This window comes from Carcharhinus amblyrhynchos, chromosome 7 (genome assembly GCF_965287045.1).
Source record: "Carcharhinus amblyrhynchos chromosome 7, sCarAmb.v2.hapA, whole genome shotgun sequence".
NCBI lineage: Eukaryota > Metazoa > Chordata > Chondrichthyes > Carcharhiniformes > Carcharhinidae > Carcharhinus > Carcharhinus amblyrhynchos.
In genome coordinates, this window is record NC_137330.1 from 53,571,567 (window position 1) to 53,586,501 (window position 14,935).

Sequence of the window (14,935 nt, forward strand, 5' to 3'; positions counted from 1 at the left end):
CAATGGATGGGAGACTGGTTTGCGTGATGGATAAAATAGAAAAAAGAGAGAAGTTTCAGAACTGACTCACTAAACCTGATTCCGAATCTTCCTGGCAGAACATGTGGGTCAAGATGTGAGTAGACAATGAATAGACAGTCTGTCATCCTCATAAACGAGTGGCTGATTCCTGCACCACTTTGTGCTGCACAATGCAATGCACTGAAGCTAGGATTTTGCAAATCCTAACAGCCTGCTTGTTTGAAACATTCCCGTTATGAAATGAGTTGCATGATGCAAAGAAAACACCCAACCTAGAAAACATGTTGAGAACGTACTTGAGTGTGCCTTAGGAAGCATGTAAACATGTTCCTGTGATTGAAACCACAGCTGGCAGTATCACTGAATCTGTTAGCAAGTGCAGCTGACACTGGCACAGCAACAGTAAACATGGCCAATCTTGTGCAGCCTTTAAAAAAATGTTTCCTCTACAATGGATCAATATTTGGAGGGTTATTAGACATGATTCTTCTAGTGGTGTTCAGGTGTGGTCAGTGTTTTCCCAGCCCTTAGTCATATGTTGCTCCAGTGAACCTCCAAGTAGGTCCAGAATAATGAAACAAAAGTAAAATACTGCGTCAGATGCTGTCAGGCCTGGTGTGTTTATCAAGTATTTTCTGTTTTTATTTTAAGTCCAGAACAATGCCAGGAGCCATTGAAGCTCCTCTGCTAGGAGCAGAAAAATCCCTGAAACAAATTTAATCCAAACAGAAGTTATTCTCTGTGTGCCCCATATATTTGAAATTTGTTTTCATGCCATTGCCATGCTTGTGCTTGTTGCTAGAAAATTACAATAAGACTTGCAACTGACTTCCCTTTGATTAATGGGCAAGTGCATAGCCAACATTAGGAGTTTTAATTGTGAAAAGCATCAAAAGGTTTATAGAATTTTAGTTAATCTTAATTAGCTGAAGGGGAATTAGAGAGTCGGGCCAGTAAGGCTCAGAGAAACAGCAGACAGGGTGTGGTTGCTAATCAAAAAGGGTCTGGTGGACTGAAGTGCCTTTGTTTCAATGTGAGAAGTGTAACAGATAAGGCGGATGGACTTAGAGCTTGGATTAGTACTTGGAACTATGATGTTGATGCTATTACAGAGAACTGGATAGGGGAAGACAGGATTGGCAGGTTAACATTCCAAGATACAGATGTTTCAGGCAGATAGAGGGGGAGTGTAAAAGGGGTGGGGGAGTTGCACTACTGGTTAAGGACAATATCATATGTGGAACTGTGGGAAGACACCTCAGAGGATTCATACAGTGAGGCAATTATGGGTAGAGCTCAGGAATAGGAAGAGTGTAATCACAATGTTGGAGGTTACTATAGGCCACCCAACAGCCAGTGGGAGATAGAGGAACAGATATGTAAGCAGATTTTGGCAAGATGTAAAAGTAACAGGGTTGCTGTGGTGGGAGATTTTAACTTCCTCTATACTGATTGTAACTCACTTAGTGCTAGGGGCGTGGATGGGATAGAGTTTGTAAGGAGCATCCAGGAGGGGCTCTTGAAACAGTACGTAGATAGTCCAACTAGGGAAGGGGCCATACTGACCTGGTACTGGGGAATGAGCCTGGCCAGATGGTCAGCATTTCAGCAGGGGAGCAGTTTGGGAACAGTGACTACAATTCAGTAAGCTTTAAGGTACTGATAGATAAAGATAAATGTTGTCCTCAAGTCAAGGTGCTAAATTGGGGGAAGGCTAATTATAACAATAATAGACAGGAACTGAAGAATGTCGATGGGGGGGTTGAGGGGGAAGATGTTTAAGGGCAAATCAACATCTGGCACGTGGGAGGCTTTCAAGTGTAAGTTGATAGGGATTCAGGACTGACACATTCCTGTAAAGATGAACGATAAACTGTGGATAATGAGAGATATTGTGAGCATAGTCAAAGAGAAAAAGGAAGCATTTGTCAAGGCTAGGAAGCTGGGAACGCACAAAGCAGGGGTGGAATACAAGGAACTTAGTAAGAAACTTAAGCAAGGAGTGAGGAGGGCAAAAAGGGGTCATGAAAAATGATTCGCCAGCAGGATTAAGGACAATCCCAAGGCTTTGTATACATATATAAAGAGCAACAGGGTAGCCAGGGAGAGGGTTGGTCCACTCAAGGAGGGAATCTATGCGTGGAGCCAGAGGAAATGGGCAAGGTATTAAATGAGTACTTTCTGTCAGTATTCACCAAAGAGAAGGACTTGGTGGATGATGAATCTGGGAAAAGGTGTGTAGATATTTTGAGTCATGTTGAGATCAAAAAGGTGGTGGTATTGAGTTTCTTGGGAAACATTAAGGTAGACAAGTCACCAGGGCCTGATGAGATATATCTCAGAATACTGAGAGAGACAAGAGAGGAAATTGCCGGGGCCTTGAGGGAAATCTTTGCATCCTCACTGGCTACAGGGGAAGTCCTAGAGGATTGGAGAATAGCTAATGTTGTTCCTTTGTTTAAGGAGGGTAGAAAGAATAATCCAGGTAATTACAGGCTGGTGAGCCTTACATCAGTGGTAGGGAAATTATTGGAGAGGATTCTTTGATTCAGGATTCACTCCCTCTTGGAAATAAGTTGGAGGTTTGGGCGGAGAGGTGGCCGATGGAGTTTAATCCGGATAAACGTGAGGTAATGCCTTTTGGAAGGTCTAATACAGATAGGAAGTATACAGAAAATGACAGAACCCTTAAGAGTATTGATAGACAGAGGGATCTAGATGTACAGGTACTCAGTGAGAGGCAACATGGTTTTGTTAAGGGGAGGTCATATCTCACTAATTTGATGGAGTTTTTCAAGGAAGTGACGAAGATGATTGATGTGGGGAGGGCAGTGGATGTTGTCTACATGGACTTCAGTAGGGCCTTTCACAAGGTCCCTCATGGCAGACTGGTGCAGAAGATGAAGTCACATGGGATCAGAGGTGAGCTGGTGAGGTGGATACAGAACTGGCTCGGTCAAAGTGCCGACACGCCACAGCGATAAACCACACCGACCTCCTCAGAAGACAAACATGGGACACGTGGACAGAGTACCCTTCGCCGTACTGTACTTCCCCAGAGCAGAGAAGCTATGACATCTTCTCCAGAGCTTTCAACATGTCATTGATGAAGACAAACATCTCGCCGAGGCCATCCTCACACCCTGACTCTTGTCTTCAAACAACCGCACAACCTCAAACTACCCAGCCTTCAGGAGAACAGCGACCAGGACACCACACAACCCTGCCATAGCAACTTCTGCAAGACATGCCAGATCATTGGCATTGATGCCATCATCTCACGTGAGAACACCATCCACCAGGTACACGGTACATACTCTTGCAACACGGCCAACATTGTCTACCTGATATGCTGCAGGAAAGGATGTCCCGAGGCATGGTACATTGGGGAGACCATGCAGACAGTACAACAATGGATGAATGAACACCGCTCGACAATCACCAGGCAAGACTGTTCTCTTTCTGTCGGGGAACACTTCAGCAGTCACTGGCATTCAGCCTCTGATCTTCAGGTAAGCGTTCTCCAAGGCAGCCTTCACAACACACAACAGCGCAGTCATTGAGCAGAGGTTGATCGCCAAATTCCGCACACGAGGACGGCCTCAACCGGGATCTTGGGTTCATGTCATACTATCTGTAACCCACACAACTTGCCTGGATATGCAAAATCTCACTAATTGTCCAGTCTGGAGACAATACACATCTCTTTAACCTGTGCTTAACAGGCAGAGAGGTGGCCGATGGAGTTTAATCTGGATAAACGTGAGGTAATGCATTTTGGAAGGTCTAATACAGTTAAGAAATATACAGTGAATGGCAGAACCCTTAAGAGTATTGACAGGCAGAGGGATTTAGATCTACAGATAGACAGGTCACAAAGTGGCTACACAGGTAAAGAAGGTAGTCAAGAAGGCATACTGCATGGCTACCTTCACCGGTTGGGGCACAGTTTAAAAATTGGCAAGTCATGCTGCCGCTATATAGAACCTTAGTTAGGCCACACTTGGAACAGTGTTCAATTCTGAATGCCACGTGACCAGAAAGATGTGGAGGCTTTGGAGAGGGTACAGAAAAGATTTACCAGGATGTTGCCTGGTATGGAGGGCATTAGCTACGAGGAGAGGTTGGAGAAACTTGGTTTGTTCTCACTGGAAGGATGGAGGTTAAGTGGTGACCTGATAGAAGACTACAAGGTTACGAGGGGCATGGACAGAGTGGACAGTCAGAAGCTTTTTCCCAGGAGGGGAAGAGTCAATTACTAGAGAGCACAGGTTTAGGGTGCAAGGGGCAAGGTTTAAAGGAGAGGCAAGTTTTTTTACACTGAGGGTGGTGGGTGCCTGGAACTCGCTGCCGGCAGAGGTAGTGGAAGCAGATACGATAGTGAGTTTTAAGGGGCATCTGGACAAATGCATGAATAAGGTGGTAATAGAGGAATATGGTCCCCAGAATAGTATGGGATTTTAGATCAGTCGGGCAGCATGGTCAGTGCAGGCTTGGAGGGCCGAAGGGCCTGTTCCTGTGCTGTAATATTCTTTGTTCTAATCCCCACAGTACAAAAGGAGACCATTTGGCCCATTGGCTTTGTACTGACTACAATCCCATCCAGATCCTATTCCCCTAACCCCACCTTTACCCTGCTTATCCCCCTTACACTAGGGTCAATTTAACATGGCCAATGTTTGGGAGCTGGTTATCTGGGAAATTCACATCCTGCAAATATGTAGCATATCATGTTGCAGCTCCGCAAGCTTATGCAGCTCTATATCATTTTTTTATTCAATGCAACACTAAAATTGCAGAAATCAAATCCTCAATATGATTTGGGGCAAAATGTAAAAATTGGGTCTCAAAATTATGATCATTAACAAATTTGATATTTATTTCACTTACATGATTACAAGTTAAAAGCAAACATTTATTTAATCATCGTTAGCAAAGTTATTTCAAAGTAATTTTGAGAGCATACTATTAAGTTACTATCCTTCAAACTATTTAAACGTAATTCATTTGTTCAGCTAGTCCAAATGGACCAACCGAGGAGGAGGGGGGCAGGGGGTTTACAGGTGTCCCATGTGGAAATTGGTTTGGATATTTAAAATAGCTATGCAGAAGTTTGAGGAGGTTTTTCAGAATAACTATTAGCGTTAGCGCTGGCAGAACCTTCTGAAGTTAGAATTTCAATCGCTTTGTCAGATGGTTCTCAACGTGATTGAATAGGATAAGTTAATGCTTCTGGACAATTGCCATGTAAACTCATACCTGGGAGCTTCCAAGAGGGCTCCCTTGGCCCATCTCTGGGATATCCCTCAAATCCAACACTGGAGAGCCAGAAATTGCAGGTCACAAGCTTTTAAAATGTGACTACATACGACGGTCAAAATCGAACTCAGGCAAATCAAAAATAGTAGATTGGATCAGTGAAATGTGGATTACTGCAGCACATTTTAGGGATACTTAAGAATATATTGGTAAATAATGTATAAACAAAACCATAAACTCAGTTACTACATCTAAAGCAATGTTTTGCTCTAATGCTACAAGAACATAAGACAGATATTAATGCAGTTACTTCAATTCCACACTGACTGCATCCTCAGTGTGGATTAACATTTCAGATAAATAAGAGATTCACAGAGCATATTTCCAGGCTAGAAATGCAAGTTATGTCTACACTCCACATACCCTGTTTTATACATTACATTCTGTTTCAAGTATATGGACAGCAGTCCTCTATAGTGTGTATTCAGTGAGAAATCTTTACTAAACTATCAAACCTTTACTGAACTTTACTGAGGCAACTTCCTTCAGCCTCCTGACATGCACATATGACTAAGGAAAGTCTCAGGTGTCAGACAAACTGGCTACATTTCAAAACCCAAATATCCTCCCTCCATATTGAACCAAAGACACAAACATACTCTTTTCCCTAGTGAACAAAAGACACATTTACATTCATGATCCTGTTATATCCAATAGCAAGTCCCAATTTTAAATTTAGCCCAAATTCATGTTGAGGAACCTGTTCCTGCATTTTAGTGTTGCACAGTGAAAAAAATTAAAATTGCATAATCTTAGAGCTGCAACATGATGCGCTACATATTTGCAGAATGAGGATTTCCCCTCAGTTTCCCAGACAAACCTTTCCCAAACCTTTTGATGCTTTTCACAATACAACTCCTAATATTGGTTATGCACTTGTCCACTGAATCAAAGGGAAGTCAGTTGCGAGTCAGTTTAAAGTCTTATTGTACAGTTTCTGGCAGCAAGCACAGCATGGCAATAGCATGAAAACAAGTTTCAAATATATGGAGCTCACAGAGAATAACTTTTGCTCAGACTAAATTTGTTTCAGGGATTTTTCTGCTTCTAGAAGAGGACCTTAAATAGCTCTTGGCATTGTTCTGGACCTCCTTCTGATATGATATGTTGTGTGCATTGTTGTAGCACATGCCCTCATGCATCAACAACTATCCATTCTATTCTCAAAAATACAGCAAAGTACACAGATCACTACTTCACCACTTTTTAACTCATGAGAACAAGCCTGTAATTGATAATTCAAATCCATAACGCAGGCCACAGGAACCCAAAAAAGTACAAGTACACAAATTGCTGCTCACTGCTTTTTAACTGATGAAAACAAGCCCTGTAATTGATCAACTGAAATCCAAGCCTACCTGTTTGGTAGAGATGGTCAATATTGCAATCTATGTCTCTTGACTCGAGCAAACATGGAACTAGCTGCTGATCAATGGGAAGAAGAAATCAGCCAGTACCGGGACTGCGACACAGCACATACCAGTTCAGAATAGAATGAGACAGAAAATGTCCAACGCAGGAACAATTATTCCAATCAAGTGGAGTCCAGTGAGTCCAAGTCAATATCAGTGGTTTTGCTGACAACCTTCTAGCATTCTTTCCAAAAGAGACTTTCTGAAGGTGAATGTTGAGAGCAATGCGTTATTTACTTGTTATAACTGTCTGCATGTGTAGCCATGGTAACAGATCAGCAAACAGTGGTCACACTTGAAAAACAGAATTTAAATAAGAGAATGTGGAGTAAGGACAGATTATTAAGATTTTCTTGCTTCATTGGTTGTTTGCAATCCATAGTTTTTCTTTTTTCAAATCATATTGACTGATCTTTCTTGATTTTAACTAATGAATTTTCTGAGCGAGCAGGCTTTTTTTTGCCCTCCTTCAGCCCTGGCTGCAGTTCCAATTGGCCCTGCTCACTCAATGACCTTGGTGTCCTGCTGGCTCACTGGCTGCATTCTGGCCTCCTCACCTCGCCTTCAGCCCATTGCCCAGCCTTCTTCAGCCCTGCTGGCCTGGTCAAGTCACCACACTGCATCCCCCCTCCACCCCCACCCCACTCCTTGCAAACCAATGACACTTCCTCAGCCCTCACATCTCACCTCTGCTCAACAATGACCTTGGGCAATGTGCTGGCTCACACTTACTGCTTGCCTGCTGCCTGGCTACCTTGCTGCACCTTCACCCTCAGTTAATTGCCTATCAGCCCTCTCAGCTTTGCTGCTGGCCTGGTCAAGTTGCCCTAGTGCTCTCTTTGATGAGTGCCGGAGCCTCCTCTTCAGCCTTCACCCGAGGCAAGCTCGCCGTTAGCTCAGGCCACTCTGGCCTCCTTAGACTCCTAAAGTCTCTGCAAAATCAGGGCCAGATGTTGCTCTGCATAGGCTCTGAGCTTATCAGCAACCAATCAGATTTCTCAGGCTCTTTGTCTGCGATTGCTCTGTTTTTTTGGCTTGAACAATCTCTTGGCATAATCTCTCTTCTGGTCTGCTCTGCCATACATATGCTCAAGCTGATGTTTCACTAGTCCTGTATTTTGACACAAGTCTATTGCATTCTTTAGTTTTAGCCTCTTGCCTTGTGGTCGACTTGTAAAGAGTTTCTCATGTCCAAGACTAATTGATTTTTTAATCATATCACCTTTTAGGTGTCCAAATTCACATGATTCTGCTAGCTGCATTACTGCTATGGTGTATTGTTCAATGGTCTGATTTTCACTCTTAACTCCAGTGCTTAATACATAACATTCACATGGAACATTTATTTGGGATTCAAATCATGCATTCAAGGCTTTCAAAATCTCAGATTTTGCTTGTCTATTAAATTGAGGATGGTATACACTTCATAGTAGTCCCTCCCAGCAGTGGTAGGAGTGTGGTTATTCTTATCATTTCAGGCTTGTTAACTCAGTGGAAAAGCTGCTAGCTTTGCCATGCATCATTTTTCAATTGGACTGGAGATTGGATTAGAAAATTAACTGCAGCATATCTTACTCACTTAATTTGCTTGCAGCTTCTGGTTGTTTTTCCTTTGCCCCTTTTCTCTGCAGCTAGTAATTTCACTTGAAGTCTGTATGTGCTTTTCTTTTGTCCTTTTCTCCACAGCCAGTAATTTCACATGTAGACTGTGTGCACTTTTCTTTTATCTGTTTTTTTCAGCAGTTTTGTTTGCAGATTTCTACTTCCCTTTGTGCTGTACTGCACTCTCTCACTTGTAGCCTTTTGTCTAGTTTTCTTTAGTTCTTTTCAGCAGCTTTTTTGCAGATGTGAACCTACGTTCCTGGTTTCTCAGTTTCTCCTCTGTGTTACTTCTAGGGTTAAAATACTTTTTCTTCATCCCTATACTCCATGTTTCAAGTGAAGGACAGCAGTCTTCTTGAGTGTATAATCAGTGAGAGTTCTTTATTGATCTGTCCTAAGAGGTCTACTTCCAGAAACAGCCTCGTGACATGACTACAAGAAGCCTGAGATGTCAATCAGACTGGCTACCTTTTAAAACCAAGCATTTTTAAATCAAATCAAACGCAAACTGGAATAACTATATACCCATATTATAAATGCCACTACTCAGTTTAGCAGTGCCTTAGACACAAAAATACATAGAGCATGTAGTGCATATAAACTCAAGATTTGTAAAGTCAGAGGATAAGGTAGCAAGTACTGGCACATTTAAGATCTTACCCATAACCAACTGAAATCTAACAGCACCTTTTTCTTATTATTACTGTCAGCCATAAGATTACACCATGAAGTTTCAGGACTGTTAAAATCATAATTCCTTGACTTTTATACAATTTTGTTGCTTCACATAACTTTCTGCAAGCTTCCTCTGGGATATCAGCCACTTGTGCATCCTGAGCTGTATCCCTGTAAACAGTACAGAACCTTAATTCAAACTGCCCTTGAGGCCACATTGGAGCTGTTTGACCTCAGGAAGATATGTTACAAATTGAGGAATCTACATTCCTAGACCATAGTGTGATCTCATGGGATTAGATAGCACTGGAGCAGCTGTCAAGTTGGTTTCATTGCCTGGGTCTCCAACTATTTGCAATTCAAACACCCATAAGAGATGACAAGTTATTCATCTTGTAACTCACTCAGGCCTCCAGTCGGAAGTGAAGACCCTAGTTCCATGTGGCAACAAAGTGACAAAGAAATATTCAAAGTATATTTAAAGGGGGAGAACCCCCACTGAGTTTTCTTTCTAGTTGATACGCTATCAAAGTTAGTTTGATATTCCCCACTCAGTGAATCTAAGACAGTGCAGGGAACATGTTGATCACTTATCTGCATGTATAATTTGTTTCAATGTTTATATTTTGTATTGCACAAGTTTGTGTAAAGCCATGCACCCAGGACCTGAGTGATCTGGCTAAACAGAGTGACAATGGGAATTTGGTGGGAGTGCTAATTATTTAAACCAAGAGGCAACATTAAAGAAATTAAAAGAACCAGAAAATAGGCGCAGGAGTAGGTCCTTCAGTACGTCAAGCCTGCATTGCCATTCAACATGACCTTGGCTGATCCTCAATCTCAATGACATACTCCCGCTCTCAATAATCAGTAATCAGTTAGGTTTAAGGGCATAAAATATAGCAGAAAATACCAACATTACAAAGATCCAAACTTCACTAATTAAAAATATGGTAAACAAAAATAATTGAATAATACAAGTCAAGGAATCCTAAACTTAAAAAAAAGTAGAAACGTTTTTAATGAAACGATGAGAAAGCTGAGATCTACATGAGGTGATGGCCTACAATTCCTGTACCAGGTGGGAATAAGTTTGTTTAATTTTTCTTAGATTAACATGTATGAAGGAGGTGTTTCGACTTGAGTTCAAGTTTGAGTTACAAATACACGAACGTATGAATTAGGAGGAGTAGGCCACTCGGCCCCTTGGGCTTGCTTCGCAATTCAATAAGATCATGGCTGATCTGATTGTAATCTCAACCCTACATTCCTATCACCTGATAACCTTTCACCCGTTGCTCATCAAGAATCTATCTAGCTCTGCCTTAAAAATATTCAAAAACTCTGCTCTAACCAGCTTTTGAGCAACAAAGTTCTAGAGAGGAAAAAAATGTCTCCTCAACTCGGTCTTAAATGAATGACCTAGATTCTCCAGGAAGAGGAAACATCCTCTCCACATCCACCCTGTCAATACCCCTGAGGATCTGAAATGTTTCCATCAAGCCCCCTCTTACTCTTCTAAACTCTGGTTGATACAAACCTAACTTGTTCAACTTTTCCTCAGAAAACAAACTGTTTACTCCTGGTATCAGTCTAATAAATCTTCTCTGAACTTCGTCTAACCCATTTCCATCTTTCTTTGATTAAGGAGACCCATATTGTATACAATACTCCACTTGTGGTCTCATCAATGACATATACAATTGAAACATAACTTCAATACTGCTGTAATTAATTCCCCTCACAATAAACGTTAACATTCTATTAGAATAAAGAAAATTACAACACAGGAAAAGGCCCTTCGGCCCTCCAAGCCTGCACCGACTACACTGCGTGACTGAACTAAACCCCCCCACCCCCGCCCCCTGACCTTTCCGGGGACCGTATCCCTCTATTCCCATCCTATTCATGTATTTGTCAAAATGCCCCTTAAAAGTCACTATGGTATCTGCCTCCATTATCTCTTCTGGCAACGAGTTCCAGGTACCCACCACCTTCTGTGTAAAAAACTTGCCTCATACATCTCCTTTAAACCTTACCCCTCATACTTTAAACCTATGCCCCCTAGTAATTGACTTTTCCACCCTGAGAAAAAGCTTCTGACTATCCACTCTGTCCATGCCCCTCAATCTTGTAGACTTCTATCAGGTCGCCTCTCAACCTCTGTCATTCCAGTGAGGACAAACCAAGTTTCTCCAGCCTCTCCTCATAGCCAATGCCCTCCATACCAGGTAACATCCTGGTAAATATTTTCTGCAAAGCCTTCACATCCTTCTGTTAGTGTGGCAACCAAAATTGAACACTATATTCCAAGTGCGGCCTAAGGTTCTATAAAGCTACAACATGACTTGCCAATTTTTAGACTCAATGCTCCAGCCGATGAAGGCAAGCATGCTGTATGCCTTCTTGACTCCCTTCTCCACTTGCGTTGTCACTTTGTGACCTGTGTACCTGTACACTCAGATCCCTGTCTATTAATACTCTTAAGGGTTCTGCCATTTACTGTATATTTCCTATATGTATTAAGACCTTCCAAAATCATTACCTCACATTTGTCCAGGTTAAACTTCATCTACCATCTCTCCACCCAAGCCTCCAACCAATCTATATGCTGTTATATCCTCTGATGGTTCTCACCTCTATCCACAAATCCACCTTAATTAGTTTTCCTAATTACTTGCTAAATCTGCATATTAGTCTTTTGTGATTAACACACTAGGACACCCAGATCCTTCTGCACCTCAGATTGATAAGCATCAGCATTGCAGAAAGGACAAATGTTGGAAGCTGTGAATTCCCTCTAGTGCTGGGAGATGGTCGCTTTTCAGCCCCAGGGTGTTCAGAAAGACAGCAAGTGACCATCAGGCAGAAAAAGAAGTCACAGGCAATGCAGAAATCCATGTGACACACTCAAACTGATTTCCACCACGACATACCAGGGAGGTTATCTAGTCTTTGGTGGAGGTTGAGTGGGGTGGTGATGGGATGCAAGGATAATGCAATCCAAAGCAGCCTTGGCACCATGAACAAAAGACTGCAGAGGGTAGCACAACAAAGTGTAGAAATGCAACGGTCATAGGGAATTCAATAGACAGGCATTTCTGAAACAATCAATATATTAATCTCATGTATTGGTTATGTGACTGTGACAAAGTTAAACTAACCCTCCTTATCCTTCTCGATTTGCTCGCTCACAGTCATTATGACAGGCTGACCTCACCACCCACCCACATAGCTTCTCTACTGTTGGCCAGCTGGGTAGAACTGTACTCATCTTGCTCCATTGAGATGATTATGGGGAAGGTTTAATGACACAACTACATCTTTCATTTCAACATCATTAATACCAGGACTTGGGCATTTTTTAATAAACGTATTTCTAACATTCACCCTGTGACTTCAGAGAGTAGCTGGTAGCCCCCTCTGAGATCAAACTTTTTCAACTGTCAATAAAAAAATTCATTTCATATGTAGTCTGTCAAAATATTATTGGCAAAATGATATTTTAAGTACATCAGAAGGGAAAAAGTTGCAAGAAGGCAGGCTTTCTCTCTGCTCACAGTACACTCTGGAGTAGATAAAAGGTTAAGCTTAGTTTCATTTCTGGACACAAAAGCCACGGTTCAAAGTTTAAATTCATGAAACCATGTTATACTTCATTGGAATTTTGCGATATCAGCATTTTGATATCTGCAGCCTTTTAGCATAAAAGGAAAAACACATTTGCATTTTAATGGTCTGTTTTTGACATACCATTCTAAAATAGGCGATGAAACAGAATAACTCATTTCATGTTTAAGGTGGTAATCTTAGTCTGCAACGTTATAATACTGGAAAACTTCATGCTGTTCTGCTGCAGGAGTACCACTGCATGACACTGATATCACCTTTAGTTTCATTCACTGAATAGATCTAACATATCTAAAAAGGTACAGTGCCCCAGGCCCTTGACTTATTTTTATTTCTCCTTTTTTATCAATTGACTTAAAGACTCTTAAGTTGCCAAGTATTTGCAGGGAAATGATGGCTAATGACAAGCTCAAACAATACTGTTCCTTATCTATCTATACTGTACATGAACACACATTTTTATAGTGTTTTTAACACAATAAAATGTATGAGACACTGCTCAGGAATGTTATCAAACATAATTTAACACAGCCATAGAAGAGGATTGTAAAACTGGTGACTAAAACTTGGTTACAAAGCTAGGTTTTATAGATAATTTTGAAGGAAAACAGAGTTACAGAGACAGAGGGAGGGAATTTCCGAGTTTAGAGCCCATGGCCATTGATGAGAGAACAAATACAATTAGGGACTTGTAAGATTTGGGACTGGATGCATGCAATGATTTTGGAGGGTTCTAGACCCGGAGGAGGTTACAGAAAGTGGGAGGAGTGAGACAATGGAGGGATTTGAAAACCAGGATGAAAATTTTAGAATAGGGTCTTGCTGGAATGAAAGCCAATGTAAACCACCAGGGAACTCAGGAGTGATAAAAGAATAGGATGGACAACTATTGTAACCTTGGAGATTTTATTCATTGAATTAGATACTTCTTGAGCAAATGGAGGCAATATTGGCAATATTGCTGGACCATAAATCCAGAAGGCACAGGCTAATTTCCCCAGGGTCACGGGTTCAAATCCCATCATGGCAGCTGACGGGATTTGAAATTACTTAATAAATTTCTTGATGACGATGACCATGAAACTATCATCGATTGTCGTAAAAAAACTCATCTGGTTCACTAATGCCCTTCAGGGAAGGAAATCTGCCGTCCACACCCAGTCTGGCTTACATGCGACTCCTGAACCACAGCAATACGGTTGACTCTCAAACTGTCCTCTGATATGGCTCGGCAAGCCACTCAATACAAGGGCAAATTACCCTTGAATTTGGGGTGGGCAACAAGTGCTGGCCCAGCCAGCGACACCCACATTCCATGAAACAATAAAGGAAAAAAGATCTGATGGATTCATCTAATCAAAGAGGTTATCATTTGACAATTTAAGTCTCAGATGCATCGATGTATGTCGACTTACCTCAATGGTTTTACAAATCTCTTCCAGCTGAGTAATGATTGCTTGGATTCTGTCATTTCCTGCCACCAACATTGCAATACCATCACTGAGCTCAGTCTGCAAAAATAGCAACACTAATCAAGCCAGAGTACAAGCGATTCTAGTCAGCAAAGATAACATATCATTCACCTCTTCTATGGATTGAACAATGCTGCAGGCTACCAAGTAGCAACTCAATTTGAGATACACCAGCATTCCTACACCAAAAGAAACTAATAACTTTTAATTTTGCTCAGCCTGATAATCCAATAACCAAGTGAAGAGAGTAATGTCTGAAATTAGACAGATTTACTGTTCGTCACATATCTAATGATTGTCGCAGATGTAAATTCTTTCACTGATGTGACATTGTTTATTTTATAAGTCATATATTCCATTGACTTAAGTCGAGAAGTGTATCTTGGCAAAGCAGTGCAATCATTTGCCTAGTATTTCCATATTTTAGAATTTAATCATGTGTTTTGCTCTAATTGGCCAAGATGAAGTCTAGTTTTATTATTTGAGTACCTGGTTAAATTCCAGATGACTGACTGGGCAGGAACAGGTTTACCAGCATTCCAATACCAAAAGAAACTATGAATAACCTTTAACTTCCTCAGCCTAATGATCCAATAACCAAGTAACACAGCAACAAGGGTTTGCAATCTGGCAGCTAACCCTGTCAGTTGCTCATCCCTGTTTTTGCTTTTCTTTCTCCCCAAGTCTTATTCTCCCATCCACTTTTTCTGTTCCTGTTTTCCATGTCACCTTGCCTTTTTATAGAATAATTTCATTTTTTTTGCTTGTTTCTCGCTTCCTCTTTCCTTTCTCTGAAGCCACGTG

General features: G+C 41.4%; 1 protein-coding gene across 1 annotated transcript in view; it reads right to left on the reverse strand.

Moving 5' to 3' along the window:
- trim54 (tripartite motif containing 54) overlaps positions 1–14,935 on the reverse strand; it is a 60,234-nt gene that overhangs the window by 39,734 nt on the left and 5,565 nt on the right. Inside the window, exon 4 of the mRNA XM_080193276.1 lies at positions 14,075–14,170. Coding sequence (XP_080049402.1) covers positions 14,075–14,170 — 96 coding nt within the window. The remainder of the gene's footprint in view (positions 1–14,074; positions 14,171–14,935) is intronic.